Source organism: Hyperolius riggenbachi, chromosome 2 (assembly GCF_040937935.1).
Source record: "Hyperolius riggenbachi isolate aHypRig1 chromosome 2, aHypRig1.pri, whole genome shotgun sequence".
In the NCBI taxonomy this organism is placed as follows: domain Eukaryota; kingdom Metazoa; phylum Chordata; class Amphibia; order Anura; family Hyperoliidae; genus Hyperolius; species Hyperolius riggenbachi.
In genome coordinates this window covers 372,012,708-372,037,641 of record NC_090647.1, presented here as the reverse complement: position 1 = coordinate 372,037,641, position 24,934 = coordinate 372,012,708, and the positions used below count along the sequence as shown (strand labels likewise).

The following is a 24,934-nucleotide window of genomic DNA, read 5'->3' as shown; positions in this document are numbered from 1 at the left end:
GTTGCTCTCCCTTAGCCCTCCCGTAACCCTGTTGGTAAGAGCAGTCGATAAGACTCGGGCTGTTATGTCTGTGTAAACAGCAGTGTGATTATTTTTTTATTTAACTAATTATTAACCCTTTACTATCCCTACTTCTAGCTTTCTCTCGGTAACAATGATTTTTAGTTTTATATTTCATACAATTCGCAATAGTAGTCCTTTAAGAGGCAGAGGATCAGCAGTACTGTCAGGTGACTGGTATTGCTTAAAAGGAAATAAATATGGCAGTCTGCACATCACTGACCTCTGGTTCACTTTAAACAGACATGTCCTGTTTTACATACAATGGCCTACCTCATCAAGCTGGAAGGAACCAGGTCTCCAATGTTGACTTCCCTGTGCTCTGAAATTTTATCCTCAGCAGAAACAAAAAAAAATATTTGATTTGCAGTAATTCATGTGAAGGGTACATTGAATTGGGAGGTGGCATATTTAAGCCACCATAAACTGGACCAGGCAGAATGGGAACTCCATCCCGATGTCTTCAGACTGTTGGTAGAGTGGTTCGGTCTTCTAGAGATAGACCTATTGGCCTCTCTGCAAAACTGGAATGCTTTTATTCCCTTCACAGGACTTCCGCCTCATTGGGGATGGATTCTCTGAGCTTCTAAGCCTTTGACCTAGCCTATGCCTCCCCCCTTATTTCTGTGGTATGTTCACATCGGCACATCAGGGGTTCGGTGGTTTCCATGGGAATAATGCAGCGCATGCTGTTTGATCTCCGGACAACGTGCAAGTTTCACTTTATGCATCGCACTGCTAACGTACAATACAACACTTAGTCACCATTGCCATCCTACTGCAACACAGCATGTATTATGTGAAAGTAACCTTAGAGTCTGAGACCAAACTGTTCTTTCACAGGAGTTACTGGGCGATCAGGAACTATTATTTGTGGGGCGACTGGGACACTAGTAAAGCTACCGTGTTTTTTTGTTTTTGTTTTTTTGTTTTTAAAAAAAAAAAAAAAATATTTTCCTTTTTTATAAAGCTACACAGTTTTAGGCTACATTCACATTGGTTGTTGTGTTGCATTCCCTGTAACAGCAGGGACACAACGGAATTGGAAAGTCACACTGCACGTTATCCACCCATTGCATCGCATATAGTTAAGCATGCAGTCAAAGAAATGTATGCTCCGCTTTTAACACATGCATTTTTCTGTAACGCGCTGCATGCAGTGCATTGCAGTGCGGAAAGCCATGTTACTATGCAATTTCACAGCACTGCAATGCACCCCTGTGAATGTAGCTTAAAGCCTAGCACACTTTCCATATGCCTCCATGGCAGCATACATATGGGTTAAGCCCCACCCCTACCAATTAACAGGACCTTAGCTATAAAAGAAAGTGACCCCTAGCGAGCAGCATTCTCATTTTTGTCCTCACCTCCGAACAGGTTCCTTAGTGTTTCATCTCTATTTATTTTTATTTTACTCTTACCTCGCCGACATTCCTGCGGCGTTCCGGCCAGGTTCAGCCTCTCCTGGTCGCAGCCCTGTTGTCATGACTAAATGTCAAATTATTCAGGGACCTTATATCTGGGGTGATGGTGGGAGCTTGATCTAAATGATCATTTCCCCCCTTTATGGCTGCTCTGCATGACTTAAATACGATTGCAGAGCACAGTGTGATCCTTCTCACCTTTTTTTTTTCTTCCTGTCTGCTGTCTGCAGTTGCACAGGTTAGTGGTGCATAGTTCAGCTTCTCCTGCTGGGTGTTTGGTGCTGCTGAGTGTTCAGTGTGATCCCTCTCACCTGTATCTCTTGCTCTGTCTGCTGACTGCTCAGGCTCCATTATGTGAGGCATAGTTCAGCCTCTCCTGCTGGGTATTCAGTGCTGCTGAGTGTTCAGTGTTATTCCACTCACCTGTCTCACAGTGAAAGACTCTGAAGCACATGGCTTAGAGTGCATTCCAGCTTGGAACGCACAGCCATCAGACCAGGAAGTCTTTGCAGTAACTGCTCTCCAATCCTTGCTCTGGACACAGCAGAGATCTCCTCACAGCTGAGCTCGCCTAACCTCCTCTCACAAGGCTGGATACACACAGGACTGTGCTGGCTGCAACACTACCTCCCTCTATGTCTGGCTTGAAGGTAAAGGCACTATTATTTGCTGTCCCTCTGATGTTATGCTTCTCAAGCTGCAGGAGGAGGTAAGTTATTCCAAGTATCTTGGTAGCACTATGTACTATATTTTATCATCTGCCATGCTCATTATAAACAGTTATATGAACAGTATTGTGTACTATGTGCAATATAAATGACATAGCATTCCTTGCATGAAAGTATTATCTGATTTCTTATTTTCTGCTACGTTTCATGTACCTCTTATCTTACTTATTTCATCTCTTGCGGTCCGTTGGACTGCATTCTGGATCACACTGTGCCAGAAACAGATAATTCTAAGGTCAATAGGTAAGAGTCATACAGGTAAGTGACCCCGCTTTTCTACAAATAAAGAGAGCACACCTTCCATAAATGGGCTGTACTTTTTTATATACAAGCCCAGGAAGAAGAGAACAATGGAGGGCAAGTTCCCACCACAGTTCTAGGACATTAGTTCTTTGTCATCATTTAAGATCCTGCTTTAGATCTTTATATCATCACTCAGAATCCTGCTCAAGGAGCAGGTAAATAACCTGCCTGGGAACTGGAGGATCAGGTCCCAGTTAAAGGCACCATAGCCCCCCAGATTGCTGGGTTTGTGGCGACATAACCATGCCAGGGAAATCAGTAAAGTAGATCTTTTTCCACCAGATGGGACAAGAGCCAGAGTTCCACCAGATGCACACATCCAAGATGATAAAGCAGGCTGTCCAGGAATCAGTGGACTACTATGAAGGCTCTTTGGTCCCCAAGCATCCTCCCAGCAAATCAATGAAGATACTGAATATCCTCAATTATCTATGGTTTAGCATGAATCCAATGAGAGTGAGCATACAGATATCTGGTTTCTATTTCTCCTTTATCCAAGCCATCTCTGAAGCCATTCACTGGGAAGAGGAAACCCTTCTCCAGGATAAGAAACGTCTGAAATAATTAACATTCTCCTTTCCTGTCTTGAAAGAGATCAAATAAAGATGAATGGGAAAAGGTAAGGAGAAAGTCCTTCCTGAAAAAGCAGACTTTCCAAACATCATCCTTTCTTCAAGAAAATTCTCCAGCCCTAGCGTTCGCTTCCATGGTGGACATGTCAGTCATGTGTCTTGCATGCCATGTAAGGTTAAAAGTCTTGATTACTTTTTAATATGTCCTAGACCATAAACGTGATATAGATTTAACGATGGTGTATACGACGACTGGAGGGGCATGTAAACCAGCCCTGGCTCTATCTTCAGTTGCCACGGAAGTGGACAAGGATTCTGATTATATCCTGGCAGCTTAGAGAACGTTCATACTTTCTCTAAGTTTATTAGGGAAGCGGCTATAGATTTTGTCCAGTCCACTTAATATGCCAGGCTTTTTGCCATGACAGTGAATTGGTCTGTTAAAAAAAAAAAAAAAAAAAAGTCTGCTGATCCCAGCTTCCAACAAAATGTGTTTAAAACTCTGTTTGATGGAAGAAATCTTTTAAGTAACAAGTTGGATCTGGCAACCAACAGACACCAAGGCTGGTATTATACCAAAGGAGAGAAGACACTGAGGAAGGAAAGACCAGACCATAGGAATTGGCAAACTTCACATGCTAATCTCCATAAGCTCACAAAGCAGTCAGCGCAGAGTCCTATTGACAATTATGAAGTCCAGATAGTAGCTTCAGCAGTTCCATATTTGGACAAAAAAACAATAAAGGACGAGTGGGCCACAGATACAGAGTGGTTTGGTTTTTTCTTGGATGTGCAAGTTCACTCCACCACTTAGTCACTTTGTCTTTACAGAGACCTGCTCTTTTACATTCATGACTCATTGCAGAAAACGGCTGTTATGTTGGTTCCAGAAGAGGAACGCTTTCAGGAAGTCTACTCTCCTCGCTTCATTGTAAAGAAGTCAGGTGATCTGCGTTCAGTACTGGATCTGAAATTCCTAAATCTTCATCTTTCTGAAAACATTCAAGATGGAGTTACAACAAATGACTTGGCAGATACATTCATTATTTCAAACTTCTTTCCACCATGCAGTTGGTAACATTCTTCTCCAGTAACCATCCTCCTTCTCGACATTATCACAGCCATGACAACCTTTTTTGGTACTAGTGTGTCTGGTGGCTCAGTTGAGAAAGCAAAGTTAGGACTTTATCACTTTTTAGACAATCTTTTGTTGCTAGCATCAGATCCCAAGGCTCTACTGTGTTAGCAACAGATTCTTCTTCAAAGTCTGTCTTTGGCTGGTTAACAAACAAGGAGGAAAGCCACCTCACTCCTTCTGAGGACCTAATCTTTCCGTGAGCAAGATTCCAATCTATATCCAATGCAGTAACCAGATGAGAAAATTGCTGCCAAAAGTTTGCGAGTGCTGATTATCATACTATATTCATTAATCAAGGTGTTGTATACACCTCCTGGGCACTTCGTCATCTACAATCCAGATGGTCAAATGGGTTCACTGGCACATCTGCCCATTCCAACTAGGGTTTCTCCAATGAAACCACCAGAGTTACTCTCAGACCATCCTTCTCACTCCCACGATGAGACTGTCTGCGGTGGTGGCTAAACACAAGCTCAACAACTATTACCCAATCGTTCACCCATAACTCGTAAACATGCAAGCATGGTTTGACATGTTTACAGGTCGTATTAGCTTAGGTAAAATAGTCAAAACAAAGCTGATTGATCCCTGCAAATATACTCAAACACAGGGTGGCTTATATGGTGCTTCAGACCTTTAGCCATCACTGGGATGAGACGTCAGTCTTTGATATCAGGTAGCAGAGGGACACAAGGAGTCTGTTCCTCATGTTAGAGGTCAGCAATATTATCTCCAGTGCAGAGAGCAATCTCTGCAGCATCATGGCAGTTTATTTCATAGGGCCTCAGAACTCTGCGGCAGATTTTCTCAATCAAGGGGACTGAGGCAATAGCTTGTGGCCACTCAATAAAATATATCCAGAGTGATCTGTGACCATTGGGTAGGTGGACCTGATGGCAACCTACATCAACTAAATGCCAGCTCGAGGAGATTCGCCCCCACATTCAAGAGCTCAGGGTGCTCTGGCAACACCTGAAATTTCTGAATAGTCTCTGTTTTTTTCCTCCAACTCCACTTATCTTCAAAATTCTGAGACTGCTCCTAGAACAAGTGGTACCCCTGGAGGTGGGTCCATTTTGGCCATGCCAGCCATGAGTCCCTCTAATTTGGAGCCTGAAGTTGGAACCTCCTATTCCTCTTCCAGTCAGACCAAACCCCCTGTCCCAGGACTCAATTTATCATCTGTCTCCTGCCCTTGATTTAATGGCTTAAGGATTGTGGGAGGAAGCTTAGAGACCTGGTAAACTCAGAATCATTGATAAACACACTGCTAAAAGCAGGGAAAACTACCACAAACTGGAAAATATTTTTTCTCAATTGCTCTGGTAAAAAAAATTTAGACCCAATGGGTCCACCAGCACAACATATTCTTAGCTTCCTCCAGATTGGCCTATAAAAACAATTGGCTTGCACTCTCAAAGTGCAGATTTCTGCCATCTCTGCTTTGACGGATCACTGCTGGGTCTCTCACCCTCTAATAGTTCAATTAATGAAGGCTGTCACCAAGAACAAGCATCCTAATTGCAACCTTTTTCCAAAGTGGGAACTGCGCAGGTTCTCAGTTACCTAGCAAAACCTCTTTTTGACCCAGTGGAAGACTGCAGGAGATGAGACTTAACAACCTTAAGAACTATGCCTCGCTATCTCTTTGGACAGAAGAGTTTCCGAGCTCCAGGATCTAGGGGCTCATTCTTGACATCCTACTCAGTAGTTTTGAGACCACTACAGCACTTCACTTCCGGGCTTCCCTTTACTCAGGATCGGACAGTGCCATCTTTTATGGATACAAATTCCTCTGATCTGCATGTTCTAGATGTTGCAAGAACACTTAGAGCCTTTGTGAATGTAACAAGGGAGCTTCAGGAAATCAGAACAGCTCTTCATAATTCCATCAGGTCTGAGAAAGAGCCAGCTAACATCAAACTCAAAAGATCTCTTCATGGCTCAAATGAATCAAGAAAGCCTTTTATTAAGGCTAGCCTATTATCAGTTTGTGACCTTGTCCCTCTGGGTGGCATCACAGTGCACTCTTCTCAGCTGTCCCCTGTGCCACCTTCGCTATCCGGGCAAAGATTCACCAGGCTGCCAACTCTGTCCATACTTTCATTGCCCATTTCAGAGTCAATCCAGCAGCCTCCGCTTCAGTTTAATTTAGAAAGAAAGTTATTTCTGAATCTGTTAAAGCCTTAATTTAAATTATTTTTGGTCAGCAAGTCTTGTCCCACCCTTACTTTTTTTCTGCTAGTTAGATCCCATATGTATGCTGCCATGGAGGCATATGGAAAACGGAAAATTGTATACTCACCTAACGGTAATTTTCCTTTCCATGTGCATCCATGGCAGGATAGGGATTTCCCTCCCTTTCCTTTTGTTGACTTTTTGCTGTTCTCCGGTTCGGCTAGTCAATGAGAATGCTGCTCGCTAGGGGTCACTTTCTTTTATAGCTAAGGTCCTGTTAATTGGTAGGGGTGGGGCTTAACCCATATGTATGCTGCCATGGAGGCACATGGAAAGGAAAATTACCGTTAGGTGAGTATACAATTTTCCGTTATAGATTTCCTTTGCCTGACATAGTTTGTACAGATTGTTTTCTACAGAAGTTCTTGGGTTCATGAAGTACGGACAGACTGATCAACTCCCGGCCAAGCAGTGTGTACTGCTTCATGCTGCAGGACTGGCGTTAGCCAAGTGAAATGAGGAATCTGGTGAGGTGATTGATCCTGGGGCAAGAACAGGCCAACAATGTCGGGGGACATCTGTACATGTTTGAGATTTCCTGCTGAAATGATTAGGAATGAAGTGTGTACTTGACTTTGGATCACTATTCTATTGTTTCTGTAGCGTGGTTCTGTCCACACTGTGCAGTGTGGGAAATGCATGTGTAGTATTTTACATTATCACATTTTCACACATTTTAATCTTTTCATGTTTTACTACGTGACACTGCACATTATAGTCAGTTATTTTACATGTGTTTTTGTAAGCTTTCTTTATTATAGTGATGTTTTTGCCTGTTTTAACAGATTTCAATACATTATTAAATTTTTTTTTTTCAATTAATATGATTGACATTAGGATAAATATGAATACCCACATGACTACCCAAAAACGCTAGCAATTTCCACAAACGCTCAGCTAATGTTAATGGATGGGCCAAATTCCAATGGAGTAATTGCGATTACCAAAATCATGCAGCATTGTTAGTGTTTCTGGAATGTAAAGTAAATAAACACTGGTGTAATCACTTGTAATAACCTACACAGAGCGATTTTGCTAGCATTTTTAAATTACTGCACACTGTAAAAAAATTTAAATTGATTGAAAGGACCAATCAGAATAAAAAAAAAAGCTAATTGCTACACAATCACTGGCAAAACGTTTACACTTTTTGAAATTGCTACCAAAATTGCCCGAAAATTCTCCTAAAATCACTTACAAAACACTCCATTAAAAATGCTAGTGATTACAATTAGCGATAGCGTTTTGTAGTGGGTTCCAGTGTTTTTTGCACTGTTGACGCATTTTATAGGGATTCTGCTTTGTGCTAAAACACACAAATGTAAAAAGTGTGAACTCCCTGCCAAGCCGATACTCCGCTACCAAGTTTCATCTAGCATGGGTACATACATTTTAGGGCCCTTTCAAGCTGAGAAAGTTGTATTGTGATCACATTTCAGCTAAACATAGCCAAAAAGTTGCATTATTATTATTATTATTATTATTATTATTTATGTGCTATTGTTGCGGTGTGACCATATAGTGGGCCACACAGTACAATGAAAGTATGCCTCACTGCCACTGAAAACACGTGTTACCCGATGCAATGGTATTGCAATGGAAACAGAGTGAAATTGTACATAGACTTGAAGATGTCTCCTCAAGAATAACTGAGGTGACATCTGCCTGTTAAGTCTAATGACTTGCCGATTAGAACAAGCCGCAAACCTCAGTGTACACCTGCCTTCCCTTTTTTATTGATTGTTCCCATCTTGCAAAAAGTCAGTTCGAGAATCCCTGTGTGCAATAATGAGTTATTGTTATGGAGAGGCCCTGAGGGCTCGTTCCCACTATCGCGAATCCGCATGCGTCCAACGCATGCGGATTCGCACATGTAATGTGAGTGGATGGGGCTGTTTCCACTCCTGCGGTGGCGTTGTGCGTTTTTTGTTGCGGAGGAAAAACGCACAAAAGAGGCAACGATTTCGCCTGCGTCGGGAATCCGTGCGAATCGCCGCTAATGTATTTAATAGTAAAAACGCATGCGTTTGTTACATGCGTTTTTACCCGCGATTTCGCGTGCGATTTCGCACCTTTTTCAATTTTATTTTGCCCTGGCAGTGTCATGGTTAATTTCGCATGGCACCCTGCCATGCGAAATCGCGGGTAAAAACGCATGCAGAAACGCATCCGCATGCGTTTTTACAAGCGTCGGAATGCCGGCGAATCGCGTCGCAACAGTGGAAACAAGCCCTAAACATAGTCTTGTGTTGCTGTTTCACACTTTATGGTATGGTATGTTTGGAATGAAAAGACTACAAAGGCCTACATTTATAGTTGTGCAAAATGTTTTATTAGTTTCAAAATGCCAGAAAAGCATGTTTGTCTTGCTGAGATCTCCAGCAGTGACTATCATTAGGATCATTTATCATGATATTTTCACTGCTATAGGCAGATTTAATAGGTTTTTGAATATGCAAATAATGTGCTGTAAGTGTGAGGATGCAGATAGTGAAGGTTTAAGGCTAGAGGGAGAGAGAAAGTGCTAAACATGAGCGAAGAGACTGGTAAGAGAACGTAAATTAGGGGGTGAGTGGTAGAGAGACACTGAGAGCGACAACCTATACAGGGAGTGCAGAATTATTAGGCAAGTTGTATTTTTGAGGAATAATTTTATTAATGAACATCCATGTTCTCAATGAACCCAAAAAACTCATTTAATATCAAAGCTGAATATTTTTGAAAGTAGCTTTTTAGTTTTTTAGTTTTAGCTATTTTAGGGGGATATCTGTGTGTGCAGGTGACTATTACTGTGCATAATTATTAGGCAACTTAACAAAAAACAAATATAAACCCATTTCAATTATTTATTTTTACCAGTGAAACCAATATAACATCTCAACATTCACAGATATACATTTCTGACATTCAAAAACAAAACAAAAACAAATCCGTGACCAATATAGCCACCTTTCTTTGCAAGGACACTCAAAAGCCTGCCATCCATGGATTCTGTCAGTGTTTTGATCTGTTCACCACCATCAACATTGCGTGCAGCAGCAACCACAGCCTCCCAGACACTGTTCAGAGAGGTGTACTGTTTTCCCTCCTTGTAAATCTCACATTTTATGATGGACCAAAGGTCTCAATGGGGTTCAGATCTGGTGAACAAGGAGGCCATGTCATTAGTTTTTCTTCTTTTATACCCTTTCTTGCCAGCCACGCTGTGGAGTACTTGGAGCATTGTGATGGAGCATTGTCCTGCATGAAAATCATGTTTTTCTTGAAGGATGCAGACTTCTTCCTGTACCATTGCTTGAAGAAGGTGTCTTCCAGAAACTGGCAGTAGGACTGGGAGTTGAGCTTGACTCCATCCTCAACCCGAAAAGGCCACACAAGCTTACCTTTGATGATACCAGCCCAAACCAGTACTCCACCTCCACCTTGCTGGCGTCTGAGTCGGACTGGAGCTCTCTGCCCTTTACCAATCCAGCCACGGGCCCATCCATCTGGCCCATCAAGACTCTCTCTCATTTCATCAGTCCATAAAACCTTAGAGGAATCAGTCTTGAGATATTTCTTGGCCCAGTCTTGACGTTTCAGCTTGTGTGTCTTGTTCAGTGGTGGTCATCTTTCAGCCTTTCTTACCTTGGCCATGTCTCTGAGTATTGCACACCTTGTGCTTTGGGCACTCCAGTGATGTTGCAGCTCTGAAATATCTAGTGGCAAGTGGCATCTTGGCAGCTGCACGCTTGACTTTTCTCAGTTCATAGGCAGTTATTTTGCGCCTTGGTTTTTCCACACGCTACTTGCGACCCTGTTGACTATTTTGAATGAAACGCTTGATTGTTCGATGATCACGCTTCAGAAGCTTTGCAATTTTAAGAGTGCTGCATCGCATCCCTCTGCAAGATATCTCACTATTTTTGACTTTTCTGAGCCTGTCAAGTCCTTCTTTTGACCCATTTTGCCAAAGGAAAGTAAGTTGCCTAATAATTATGCACACCTGATATAGGGTGTTGATGTCATTAGACCACACCTTCTCATTACAGAGATGCACATCGCCTAATATGCTTAATTGGTAGTAGGCTTTCGAGCCTATACAGTTTGGAGTAAAGCTGAGTACACACGTACGATAACGATCGTTCAAAAACGAACGATAACGACAATCGGAGCGATAATCGTGCGCTCCAAATTTTCCAACGATCGTTTTTTTGGACGATAACTACCATTATCGTTCAATCCGACCGATCCAACCCGGCGGATTTTTTCGAAAGATAATCGTTCAATCGTTGCAGTGTGTACAAAGATCGTCCGATAACGCATGTTCTTATTGCCTGTCATAACGTCACTTCCGTTTGCGCACGCATTTTTTAATCGTTTGTCGTTCAGTACTTTATACTTCTATCGTTCACGTGTGTACACAATCGTTCATTACGAACGATCTTTTCGGTCTAATTTGAATATCGTGTAAACGTCACGAATCGTTCGTAACGAACGATCTTTATCGGACGTGTATACGAACCTTTAGACAACATGCATAAAGAGGATGATGTGGTCAAAATACTCATTTGCCTTATAATTCTGCACTCCCTGTAAGGTGAGAGAAAGATTAGACTAACAAGGGATGAGAGTGATAGAAAGACGAATGTTTGTGTTTTGAAGAGAAACACAGAGATGGCAAGTGTTGGGAGATGTGTCCTAGGCCCCTGACACACTGGAGCTTGTTTTGCGGGTCATTTTCATTTCTTTAAAAAGCCTGCATTGTTTTATATTAGAATTGCGGCAAAATCGCAGCAATCGAGATTTTTTTTTTTTTTTTTTTTTTAAAGTTGTGATTGCGGCTATTTTGTAAGTCAGGGAAGGTGTGTTTTTATTTTATTTTTTATTTTTTTTTATATTATTTTTTTATTTTTTTTTACATCGACCTGCAAAACGCTCCCCAGTGTGGCAGGGCCCTGATGGAGGGGGGTTGACAAATGCAGAATAAAGGTAGAAATGGTAGAGGGTGAAAAGTTAGTTTTGATGAGGGCAGCTAGTTTTACACTGGGAAGCAAGCAACAGAAGGGGAAGTAGCTTTGCAATGTGAAAAACCCAGTACGTAAAAGGTGCAACTGTAAATGTGTATTGTCGCAATTGTTGGATTGCATTTGCCATGCCCTTATACTGGTCAGTGCAACATGTTAATGCAATGCATTTAGGCAGCCTGAGAGAAGGGTCAGTTATAAGGAGAAAAGTTCTGGGGTGTGTGAAGCAACTGAAAGTCAGAAAGTTTTTTTTTTTTTTTTTATTTTTTTTATTTTTTGGGGTCAAATGGGCTGTTATAACATTTTGTTGCTGGAAAATGTGGTGGTGGTAGTGTGACATTGGTTGACATTAAGAGACAGAACTTTGTGAACAACTACCACCCTCCTATATTATCTGGACATTTGACAATTACAACAAGGCATTAATCTATTCATAATTAAAAAAAAACAGACACTCCTCATGTTTCTAATATTCACTTGTATGTTTGGTCAGTGCTCATAAGAAGAATTTTATATAGACCTAACAAAACTTTTTTTTTTTTTTTTTTTTTTTTTTTTTTTCCTCTGCCATAGGTATTCAGATCTAACAAATTTTTCTTCTGCACTCTATGGTCTTAAAATCATAGGAAAAGCTGTACAATCTGGTAAAAACATTAATCTTAGCAAGGTATGTACTGTTTTTTGTTTTGATTTCTGTGTATCTGTATCTGTTGAAGTCCCTTACTGCTGATCAGCTGTTAAGCCCCATCTACACGATACCATTCTTTGTACGATTCGATTACGATTCTATTTACGATCCGATTAAATCCGACATGTTCGATTTGATTCGATTTGCCATTGTTTTGCAATGGCAAATCGAATTGAATCTAATCAGGATCGGACATGTTGGATTTAATTGAGTCGTAAATAGAATCGTAATCGAATCGTACAAAGAATCGTATCGTGTAGATTGGGCTTAACAGATGTGTGATAGGAATTCCCAGATCAGCAGTGTTAAGGTGGCCATTCACCTATAGATAAGATCTAGATTGACAATCAGTGGCGTAGCAATAGGGGGTGCAGATGTTGCGACCACATCTGGGCCCATGGGCCAGAGAGGCCCTCCCTCAACCGCAGTATTACCTCTCTATTGGTCCTGTTCGGGTAATTATTACTTATGTAGATGCTTTAACCATTTGCCGACCCCCCCCCCCCCCCCCCCCCCACAGCCGATGGGCGGCGACAAAGTGGACGCCTTAAGGACCGCAATACGCACATCGGCGGCGGGTCCTTAAGGCGTGTCTGGCCAGCGATCGCGTCATTGATGACGCGTGCTGCCGCCGGCAAAAGGCCCCGCCCACTTGGCGCGATACCCCGCCGGCCAATTAGCAGTGCCGGCGGGGTTTGAAAGCGCCAATCGGGCCAATCAAAATGAATACACTTTGTTTACATGACAAAGTGTATTATACAGGCTGCCTCCTCCTCCTCCGCACTCTTCGTCCGTGCGACCATCAGAGGAGGAGGCAACCCCGAAAGTGATCAGAAAGACACTGTATTTTACACCCACAGACCCCCTGATCGCCCACCCCAGCACACCCCTGTGTACACCCAAGCACCCACCTATAAACCCATCAATCACCCCCTGCCACTATCTGCCAACGCTATTATTTAGATTAGGTCCCTAATTGCCCCCTAGGGTCCCCTGATTACCCCCCCCCCCCCAGACCACCCCCCTGTATACTGTATACTATTGTATACATCTGCCTTACCCACTGATCACCTGTCTGTCACCCCTTGTCACCACCACCCATCAGAGCAGACCCTAAACTGTCCCTTGGGGGCACCTGATCACCCACCCAGACCCTCAGATTGCCCTCAGACTCCCCCTCCAGATAACCTTCCCAGTGCATTGTTTACATCTATTCTCCCCTGTAATCCCTCACTAATCTCCCATCGTCACGCCCTGTGTCTGCCACCCATCAGATCAGGACCCAGTCTGCCCCGTGCGGGCACCTTATCAACCCCCCTCACCCTTAGATCGCCCTCAGCCCCCCCACCCCCCCAACCAATCACCTTCCCAGTGCATTGTATTTGATTGTGCTGACATTGTATTTGATTGTGCTGACATTGTATTTGATTGTGCTGACATTGTATTTGATTGTGCTGACATTGTATTTGATTGTGCTGACATTGTATTTGATTGTGCTGACATTGTATTTGATTGTGCTGGCATTGTATTTGATTGTGCTGGCATTGTATTTGATTGTGCTGACATTGTATTTGATTGTGCTGACATCGTATGTGATTGTCCCGCGATTGCCCTGTGATTGTTTCTGATTGGCTCTGATTCCCTACTCGCCACCACCCCCCCTGTCACTATCCTAGTTGATTTTTTTTAATCAAAACTCAGTGACCACAGCTTTCTACCTCTCAAATACTCCCTTTCGCTAGGTAGGTGCTCTTTTTCCTGGGTAGTCTCAGAGGAATACCCCCTAAATTTAGCAGTCCACCATGGCAAGAAAGGGGTATTCCGATGATGAGGTGTTCAGGTACATGGCCCAGTCGGATGAGGACGATTGGGACGAACCATTCGACGAATCATCTGGGTCAGAGTTTGAACCTGATTTGAGCAGTTGCTCACTGACCGATAGCGATGACTAGGTTGAGGTCCCGGCTAGAGCCAGGCGTACCACACCCCATGTCGTTGGACCGCAGGTGGCGCAAGATCAGCCTTAAGGGCAGCAGAGTGGTGCTAGTGCTGGTCTGATTTTTCATGGTGAGGCAGGCACCAGCAGCACAGCATCTCCTGGACCTAGCACCAGTGCTTCCTTATACCCTGGTGAAGTGGCGAGCACCAGCATGGAAGTTGAAACTGGTGCGGTGGCACGTGCAGTAACACCCCGGTCGCAGCCACCAAGTAGACGGGCCCATACTACCCCTAATTTACCAGAGGTGCTGGCAAATCCAAATTGGCAATCCCCTGATACCGCCGCACTGCCCCCTTTCACCGCCCAGTCTGGAGTCCAAGTGGAGACAGATAATCTAGGATCAGCCCTAGACTTTTTTTTTTTTTAATCTGTTCATCACCCAGGATCTCTTAGACCTAGTCGTGGCAGAGACCAACCATAAAGCCACACAATTTCTAACCGCCAATCCGGATGTCTTCCTTGCCCAGCCTTTTCGGTGGAAACCAGTCCAAGTTTCCAAAATTAAAATTTTTTTGGGCCTTCTCTTACACCTGGGACTAATGAAACAGAATGTGTTGCGGCCTTATTGGTCTACGGACCCAGCATGTCATGTTCCCCTGTACTCTGCTGCCATGTCAGGACACGATTTGAGAACCTCCTGCGCTTCTGCACTTCAATGATGACAAAACCTGTCATCAAAGTGACCACCCTGCTTTTGACCGGCTCCACAAAATTCAGCCCCTCATAGACCACCTGTCATCCACATTTGCAGATGCTTATACCCCTGAACAGCAAATCTGCGTAGCCGAGTCCCTCATACGTTTTACCGGGCGCCTTGCCATCAAACAGTACATCCCAAGCAAGCGCGCCCGGTATAGGGTGAAACTGTATAAGCTCTGTGAAAGGGCCACATGCTATACATCTTATTTTAGGGTCTATGAGGGAAAAGACTCCAAATTGGAGCCGGTCGGATGCCCTGACTACCTGGGGAGCAGTGGAAAGGTTATGTGGGACTTGGCGTCACCCTTGTTCCAGAAGGGGTACCATCTTTATGTGGACAATTACTACTGAAGTGTGGCCCTCTATCAGCACTTAAAGTTAGAAGGAATCTGATGCTGTGGCACCGTGCGGCGTAATCGCCGGGGCTTCCCCCAACGGCTCATTACCACCAAACTTCAGCGGGGGCAGAGGGCCGCCTTGAGTGCTGACAACCTGCTCGCGGTGAAATGGAAGGACAAGAGGGACGTTTACTTTCTGTCCACCATTCACGCAGGCACGACAATCCAAATTCAATGGCGAACTGAGGTCATTGAAAAAGCCCTTGTCGTCCATGAGTATAATACTAACATGGGAGGGGTGGACTTCAATGACCAGAGGTTAGCGCCCTATTTACTTTCCCGTAAAACAAGACACTGGTATAAAAAAAGTGTCTTTTTATCTAATTCAGTTGGCAGTTTACAACAGCTTTGTTCTCTACAGTAAGGCTGGGAGAACTGGATGGTTTCTTCAATTACAGAGACAGATCACTATGGAACTCCTGTATCCAGGAGGTGTCCGGGCCCAACCCCAAGATGCAACTAGCCGGTGGCATGGAAAGCATTACGCCTATCCGATTCCGTGTACCCCAGGTCAACGCACCCAAAGATAACGCTGTCGTGTCTGCAGCAGGGCTGGAACAAGGCGTGACACCACTGTTTATTGTCCCGCCTGCCCTGACCAGCCTGGCCTATGCCTAGGGGAGTGTTTTGAGAGGTGCCACGAGCAGGTACACTATTAGAGAGTAGGGAACTCCAGACACAGCGGTAGGCACACAAGGGTCTCTCAGTGCTATTTCACACTGCTGCGATGCATTAGGGCAAAATGCCTAGCGAAAGTCACACTTTGCGGTCCCCCCCTACGCCAGAAGTGCTTGACTTAACGCTAGTGCATGCCTACGTTACTGCGTGGCTTCTGCGGCAATTTCGGTCGGCCCGGAAGTCATGTTAGTCTATGGCGACGCAGTTCATTACTAGGCCGAATGCTACTCTTGTGGTATTCCCTGAAGGTCTGTTTTGGACGATATGGTGCGGCTTGCTCGACCCACCGGATATGCCAATATGCAGTGTGAAACCAAACATGTGGTTTTGAGAGACCATAATACACAATGCGTAATGTACTTCGCCACAACTCTGTGCGATTTGCGCTTCGCACATTGTCCCATGGGGAGGAGAGGTTTGTCCTCGGAAGGTACGTTAAAAAAAAAAAAAACAGGTAAGCAAAAAAGTTAATGTTTAGTTCGCAATGTTAAGGTTTTGTTTAAAAAATTTCAAAGTTTATCAATGTTAAAGAGAACCCGAGGCGGGGTTCTTCCATCGCAATCCATGTACAGAGGCTGGGTCTGTCTATAGAGCCCAGCCTCTGTTGCTAGTTCGTTCCCTCCATTTATGCTCCTATCAGTCTGTGGCATGCTTTGACATAGTGTGCAGCGATTGTCACTGTGGATTTATCTTCTCCAATTAGAATGTAGAGTTTTCTCTCATCATTTTTGTGAAAGTCTGGAAATAGTTCCATCAACTTCTTAAAGAGACACTGAAGCAAATTTTTTTTTTTTTTTTTTTTTTTTTAATATTATGATTTGTATGTGTAGCACAGCTAAGAAATAAAACATTAAGATCAGATACATCAGTGTAATTGTTTCCAGTACAGGAAGAGTTAAGAGACTCCAGTTGTTATCTCTATGCAAAAAAGCCATTAATCTCTACGACTTTCAAAGTCGTGGAGAGGGCTGTTTTCTGACTTTTATTATCTCAACTGTAAGTGAACCGTTTTCTTTTTGTCTGCCAGAGGAGAGGTCATTAGTTCACAGACTGCTCTGAAAGAATCATTTTGAATGCTGAGTGTTGTGTAATCTGCACATATTAGAGAATGATGCAATGTTAGAGAAAACACTATATACCTGAAAATAAAAATATGAGAATATTTTCTTTGCTGCTAATCTTCTAGTAATTATTCATAGTACAAAACCAATTCATTATATCATTTTTTTTTATATCATTTTTTTTTTCTCGCTTCAGTGTCTCTTTAACCACTTCCCGACCGCCGTATATACAATTGGCGGCCGGGAAGTGGACGCCGCAAGGACCGCCGTATTGACAAAATGCGGCGGTCCTTGTATGGGCATGGGCGGAGCGATCGCGTCATCCGTGACGCGATCCTCCGCCTGGCGCCGCAACATCCCGCCGGCCATACGAAAGCGCCGGCGGGATGTTAACCCGACGATCGCCGCATACAAAGTGTATAATACACTTTGTAATGTTTACAAAGTGTATTATACAGGCTGCCTCCTGCCCTGGTGGTCCCAATGTCCGAGGGACCACCAGGGCAGGCTGCAGCCACCCTAGTCTGCACCAAGCACACTGATTTCCCCCCCCCCCCCCTGCCCCAGATCGCCCACAGCACCCATCAAACCCCCCCCCCCCTGCCCACCCCCAGACCCCTGTTTGCACCCAATCACCCCCCCTAATCACCCATCAATCACTCCCTGTCACTATCTGTCAACGCTATTTTTTTTTATCCCCCCCCTGCCCCCCGCTCCCTCCTGATCACCCCCCCACCCCTCAGATTCTCCCCAGACCCCCCCCCCCCCCCCATGTACTGTATGCATCTATCCCCCCTGATCACCTGTCCATCACCTGTCCATCACCCGTCAATCACCCCCTGTCACTGCCACCCATCAATCAGCCCCTAACCTGCCCCTTGCGGGCAATCTGATCACCCCCCCACACCAATAGATCGCCCGCAGATCCGACATCAGATCACCTCCCAAATCCATTGTTTACATCTATTCTCTCCTCTAAACACCCACTAATTACCCATCAATCACCCATCAATCACCCCCTATCACCACCTGTCACTTTTACCTATCAGATCAGACCCTAATCTGCCCCTTGCGGGCACCCAATCACCCGCCCACACGCTCAGATTGCCCTCAGACCCCCCCTTATCAATTCGCCAGTGCAATATTTACATCTGTTCTCCCCTGTAATAACCCACTGATTACCTGTCAATCACCTATCAATCACCCATCAATCACCCCCTGTCACTGCCGCCCATCAATCACCCCCTGTCACTGCCGCCCATCAATCACCCGCTGTCACTGCCACCCATCAATCAGCCCCTAACCTGCCCCTTGCGGGCAATCTGATCACCCACCCACACCAATAGATCGCCCGCAGATCCGACATCCGATCACCTCCCAAGTGCAGTGTTTACATCTGTTCTCTACCCTAAACACCCACTAATTACCCATCAATCACCCCCTGTCACTGCTACCTATCAGATTAGACCCCTATCTGCCCCTAGGGCACTCAATCACCCGCCCACACCCTCAGAATGCCCTCAGACCCCAGCCCTGATCACCTCGCCAGTGCATTGCTTGCATCTATTCCCCCCTCTAATCACACCTTGAGACACCCATCAATCACCTCCTGTCACCCCCTAGCACACCTACCCATCAGATCAGGCCCCAATTTGCCCCGTGTGGGCTCCTGATCACTCGGCCAAACCCTCAGATCCCCCTCAGACCCCCTTCCGATCACCTCCCCAGTGCATTGATTGCATCTATTTTCCCCTCTAACCACCCCCTGAGACACCCATCAATCACCTCCTGTCACCCCCCTAGCACTCCTATCCATCAGATCAGGCCCAATACAACCTGTCATCTAAAAGGCCACCCTGCTTATGACCGGTTCCACAAAATTCGCCCCCTCATAGACCACCTGTCATCAAAATTTGCAGATGCTTATACCCCTGAACAGTCATTTTGAGACATTTGGTTTCCAGACTACTCACGGTTTTGGGCCTGTAAAATGCCAGGGCGGTATAGGAACCCCACAAGTGACCCCATTTTAGAAAAGACACCCCAAGGTATTCTGTTAGGTGTATGACGAGTTCATAGAAGATTTTATTTTTTGTCAAAAGTTAGCGGAAATTGATTTTTATTGGTTTTTTTTCACAGTGTCATTTTTCACTAACTTGTGACAAAAAATAAAATCTTCTATGAACTCTCCATACACCTAACGGAATACCTTGGGGTGTCTTCTTTCTAAAATGGGGTCACTTGTGGGGTTCCTATACTGCCCTTGCATTTTAGGGGCCCTAAACCGCGAGGAGTAGTCTAGAAAACAAATGCCTCAAAATGACCTGTGAATAGGACGTTGGGCCCCTTAGCGCACCTAGGCTGCAAAAAAGTGTCACATGTGGTACCGCCGTACTCAGGAAAAGTAGTATAATGTGTTTTGGGGTGTATTTTTACACATACCCATGCTGGGTGGGAGAAATACTTCTGTAAATGACAATCTTTTGATTTTTTTACACACAATTGTCCATTTACAGAGGTATTTCTCCCCCCCAGCATAGGTATGTGTAAAAATACACCCCAAAACACATTGTACTACTTCTCCCGAGTATGGCGATACCACATGTGTGGCACTTTTTTGCACCCTAACTGCGCTAAAGGGCCCAAAGTCCAATGAGTACCCTTAGGATTTCACAGGTCATTTTGAGAAATTTCGTTTCAAGACTACTCCTCACGGTTTAGGGCCCCTAAAATGCCAGGGCAGTATAGGAATCCCACAAATGACCCCATTTTAGAAAGAAGACACCCCAAGGTATTCCGTTAGTAGTATGGCGAGTTCATAGAAGATTTTATTTTTTGTCACAAGTTAGCGGAAATTGATTTTAATTGTTTTTTCACAAAGTGTCATTTTCCGCTAACTTTTGACAAAAAATAAAATCTTCTATGAACTCTCCATACACCTAACGGAATACCTTGGGGTGTCTTCTTTCTAAAATGGGGTCATTTGTGGGGTTCCTATACTGCCCTGGCATTTTAGGGGCCCTAAACCGTGAGGAGTAGTCTTGAAACGAAATTTCTCAAAATGACCTGTGAAATCCTAAAGGTACTCATTGGACTTTGGGTCCTTTAGCGCAGTTAGGGTGCAAAAAAGTGCCACACGTGGTATCGCCGTACTCAGGAGAAGTAGTATAACGTGTTTTGTGGTGTATTTTTACACATACCCATGCTTAGTGGGAGAAAAATCTCTGTAAATGGACAATTGTGTGTAAAAAAAATTAACAAATTGTCATTTACAGAGATATTTCTCCCACCCAGCATGGGTATGTGTAAAAATACACCCCAAAACACATTATACTACTTCTCCTGAGTACGGCAATACCACATGTGTGGCACTTTTTTGCAGCCTAACTGCGCTAAGGGGTCCAAAGTCCAATGAGCACCTTTAGGCTTTACAGGGGTGCTTACAATTTAGCACCCCCCAAAATGTCAGGACAGTAAACACACCCCACAAATGACCCCATTTTGGAAAGTAGACCCTTCAAGGTATTCAGAGAGGGGCATGGTGAGTCCGTGGCAGATTTCATTTTTTTTGGTCGCAAGTTAGAAGAAATGGAAACTTTTTTTTTTTTTTTTTTTTTTTCTCACAAAGTGTCATTTTCCGCTTACTTGTGACAAAAAATATCTTCTATGAACTCACTATGCCTCTCAGTGAATACTTTGGGATGTCTTCTTTCCAAAATGGGGTAATTTGGGGGGTATTTATACTATCCTGGAATTCTAGCCCCTCATGAAACATGACAGGGGGTCAGAAAAGTCATAGATGCTTGAAAATGAGAAAATTCACTTTTTGCACCATAGTTTGTAAACGCTATAACTTTTACCCAAACCAATAAATATACATTGAATGGGTTTTTTTTAATCAAAAACACGTTTGTCCACATTTTTCGCGCTGCATGTATACAGAAATTTTACTTTATGTGAAAAATGTCAGCACAGAAAGTTAAAAACATTTTTTGCCAAAATTCATGTCTTTTTTGATGAATATAATAAAAAGTAAAAATCGCAGGAGCAATCAAATAGCACCAAAAGAAAGCTTTATTAGTGACAAGAAAAGGAGCCAAAATTCATTTAGGTGGTAGGTTGTATGAGCGAGCAATAAACCGTGAAAGCTGCAGTGGTCTGAATGGAAAAAAGTGGCCGGTCCTTAAGGGGTAGAAAGCCCTAGGTCCTCAAGTGGTTAAAGGATACCCGAAGTGAAATGTGACATGATGAGATAGACACGTGTATGTACAGTGCCTGGCACACAAATAACTATGCTGTGTTGCTTTTTTTTCTTTCTCTGCCTGAAATAAGAAATTCCAACTATAAAACAGAAAATGGCTTCTGAGAGCAAGAAAGAGATAAAAAGGGAAATTTCTTATCAGTGAGGATCACACTGTAGTCACTTGAGTCAGGACTGAGTCAGCCACTTGCATACTTGATATTTAACTCTTTCAGGCAGAGAAAGAAAAAAAGGAACACAGCATAGTTATTTGTGTGCTAGGCACTGTACATACCCATGTCTATCTCATCATGTCACTTCGGGTATCCTTTAACTACCTAAGGGTTTTTGCCATCAGGACTGGCCACGCGTAGCTTTCTCCGCATTCCCGACTGTAATTAGCGATATTGCGGCCGCAACGCCTACAAAAATATGCGCTGTGGCCCGCAATAGCGTTAATTACAGTCGGGAGTACGGAGAAAGCTACGCGTGGCCAGGCCTGACGGCAAAAACCAAACTAGCTGGCAGCGGTAGACCAGAGGATTAGTGAGTGGCTGCGAGGGCACAGGAATGCTGCAGGGGGCTGGCAGAAGCCCCAGGTGAGTAAAACTCTATTTTCGCGATCGAAATTGCCGCGGCCTCGACTTCGATGGCGAAAATAGAGAGAAATAAAAGGCGTAGGGCAACGATTTAGGTATCGTCAGAAAGAGGAAAAAGAGAGCTTTAAAATGATATCCATCTTTCCATAGTTATATTGTATTACACAGGGCGACTTTTTCTCAAAGTCAGCAGCTCCGTTCAGCAGAATGGAGCTGCTGACTTTGAGAAAAAGCCGCCCTGTGTAATACAATGTAACTATGGAAAGATGTATATCATTTTAAAGCTCTCTTTCTCCTCTTTCTGACGATACCTAAACGTTGCCCTATGCCTTTTAGTTTTCTGTATTTTCGCGATCGAAGTTGCGGCCGCTGCAATTTTGATCGCGAAAATAGCAAACTAAAAGGCGTAGGGCGGTGGTTTATATATCATTGGAAAGAGGAGAAAGAGAGCTTTAACCACTTCACCACTGAGGGGTTTTACCCCCTGACCACCAGAGCAATTTTCACCTTTCAGCGCTCCTTCCATTCATTCGTCTATAACATTATTATTACTTATCCCAATGAAATGAACTATATCTTGTTTTTTTCGCCACCAATTAGGCTTTCTTTAGGTGGGACATTATGCCAAGAATTATTTTATTCTAAATGTGTTTTAATGGGGAAATAGGAAAAAATGTGGGAAAAAATTATTTTTCAGTTTTCGGCCATTATAGTTTTTAAATAAAGCATGCTACTGTAATTAAAACCCATGAAATGTATTAACCCATTTGTCCCGGTTATAAAACCATTTAAATTATGTCCCTATCACAATGTTTGGCGACAATATTTTATTTGGAAATAAAGGTGCATTTTTTTCAGTTTTGCATCCATCCCTAATTACAAGCCCGCAGTTTATAAAGTAACAGTGTTATACCCTCTTGACATAAATATTTAAAAAGTTCAGTCCCTAAGGTAACTATTTATGTTTTTTTTTATTGTATTTTTTTTTTTTAATTACAAAAATAAATAAATTGGGGTGTGGGAGCTAATGAGTTAATTTATTGTGTAAATGTAATGTTTGTATATGTAAAATGCTTTTAGGGTGTAGTTTACTATTTGGCCACAAGATGGCCACAGAGTGTTTGTTTACATGTGACCTGTAAGCGTCCGGAAGGACGATTACAGGAAGCAGTAGGAGGCTGGGAGACTCACAATGATCTCGCTGTTTCTGAAAGAAGCAGCAGATCATTGCGGGGGCTTAGATCAACGAACGGGAATGGATTTTCCCGTTCATTGATCTCCGAGCGGGCGGCGGCGTGCACGAGCGGCGGGTGCGCGCGCACGAGCGGAGGGAGTGCGGACAGCGGCGGTAGCGCGGAAGGTACGGATTTCTCCGTCCCTGGTTTTTTAGGAGCGAAAAAAGGGGCAGAGAAATCCGTACGCGTGGGGGTAAAGTGGTTAAAATGATATGCATCTTTCCATAGTTTCTGCACTGCTCGGAGTCCCTTTAAGTGTCCCTTTAAGGACCAGACACTTTTTTTTTTTTTTTTCCATTCAGACCACTGCAGCTTTAACGGTTTATTGCTCGGTCATACAATCTACCACCTAAATGAATTTTTCCTCCTTTTCTTGTCACTAATACAGCTTTCTTTTGTTGCTATTTGATTGCTGCTGTGATTTTTAGTTTTTATTATATTCATCAAAAAAGACATGAATTTTGTCAAAAGAAATGGTTTTTTTTTTTTTTTTGGTTTTTTTTTAACTTTCTGTGCTGACATTTTTCAAATAAAGTAAAATTTCTATATACATTTTTGTACAAACTTATTGTGCTACATGTCTTTGATTAAAAAAAAAAATCCAATAAGTGTATATTTATTGGTTTAGGTAAAAGTTATAGCGTTTACAAACTATGGTGCAAAAAGTGAATTTTCCCATCTCTGACTTTTCTGAGCACCTGTCATGTTTCATGAGGTGCTAGAATTCCAGGATAGTATAAATACCCCCCCCCCCCCCCCCCCCAAATGACACCATTTTGGAAAGAAGACATCCCAAAGTATTCTCTAAGAGGCATGGTGAGTTCATGGAAAATTTTATTTGTCACAAGCTAGTGGAAAATGACACTTTGTGACAAATAAGTTTCCATTTCTGCTAACTTGTGAGAGAAAAAAGAAATCTGCCACGGACTCACCATGCCCCTCTCTGAATACTTCGGGGTGTCTACTTTCCAAAATAGGGTCATTTGTGGGGTGTGTTTACTGTCCTGGTATTTTGGGGGGTGCTAAATTGTAAGCACCCCTGTAAAGCCTAAAGGTGCTCATAGGACTTTGGGCCCCTTAGCACACCTAGCCTGCAAAAAAGTGTCACATGTGGTATCGCCGTGCTCAGGAGAAATAGTATAATGTGTTTTGGGGTGTATTTTTACATACCCATGCTGGGTGGGAAAAAACATCTCTGTAAATGGACAATTGTGTGTAAAATAAAAAAAAATACAATTTACAGAGATTTTTCCCACCCAGCATGGGTATGTGTAAAAATACACCCCAAAACACATTATACTACTTCTCCTGAGTACGGCGATATCACATGTAAGTCCTATGATTACCTTTAGGATTTCAGAGGTCATTTTGAGGCATTTGGTTTCTAGACTACTCACGGTTTAGGGCCCCTAAAATGGCAGGGCAGTATAGGAACCCCACAAGTGACCGCATTTTAGAAAGAAGACACCCCAATGTATTCCGTTAGGTCTATGATGAGTTCATAGAGATTTTTTTTTTTTTTTGTCACAAGTTAGCGGAAATTGATTTTTTTTTTTTCACAAAGTGTCATTTTCCACTAACTTGTGACAACAAATAAAATCTCCTATGAACTCATCATACACAACTGAATACCTTGGGGTGTCTTCTTTCTAAAATGAGGTCACTTGTGGGGTTCCTACACTGCCCTGGCATTTTAGGGGCCCAAAACCGTGAGGAGTAGTCTGGAAACCAAATGCCTCAAAATGACTGTTCAGGGGTATAAGCATCTGAAAATTTTGATGACAGGTGGTCTATGAGGGGCCGACTTTTGTGGAACCGGTCATAAGCAGGGTGGCCTCTTAGATGACAGTTTGTATTGGCACTGAAGT

At 43.4% G+C, this 24,934-nt stretch overlaps 1 protein-coding gene across 4 annotated transcripts in view; it reads left to right on the top strand.

Moving 5' to 3' along the window:
- Positions 1-24,934, top strand: part of MOV10 (Mov10 RNA helicase) — a 342,254-nt gene that overhangs the window by 96,665 nt on the left and 220,655 nt on the right. For all 4 annotated transcript variants that reach the window (XM_068269732.1, XM_068269729.1, XM_068269730.1 and 1 more), the window contains one exon: positions 12,043-12,136. In XM_068269732.1, the coding sequence (XP_068125833.1) occupies positions 12,043-12,136 (94 nt within the window). The remainder of the gene's footprint in view (positions 1-12,042; positions 12,137-24,934) is intronic.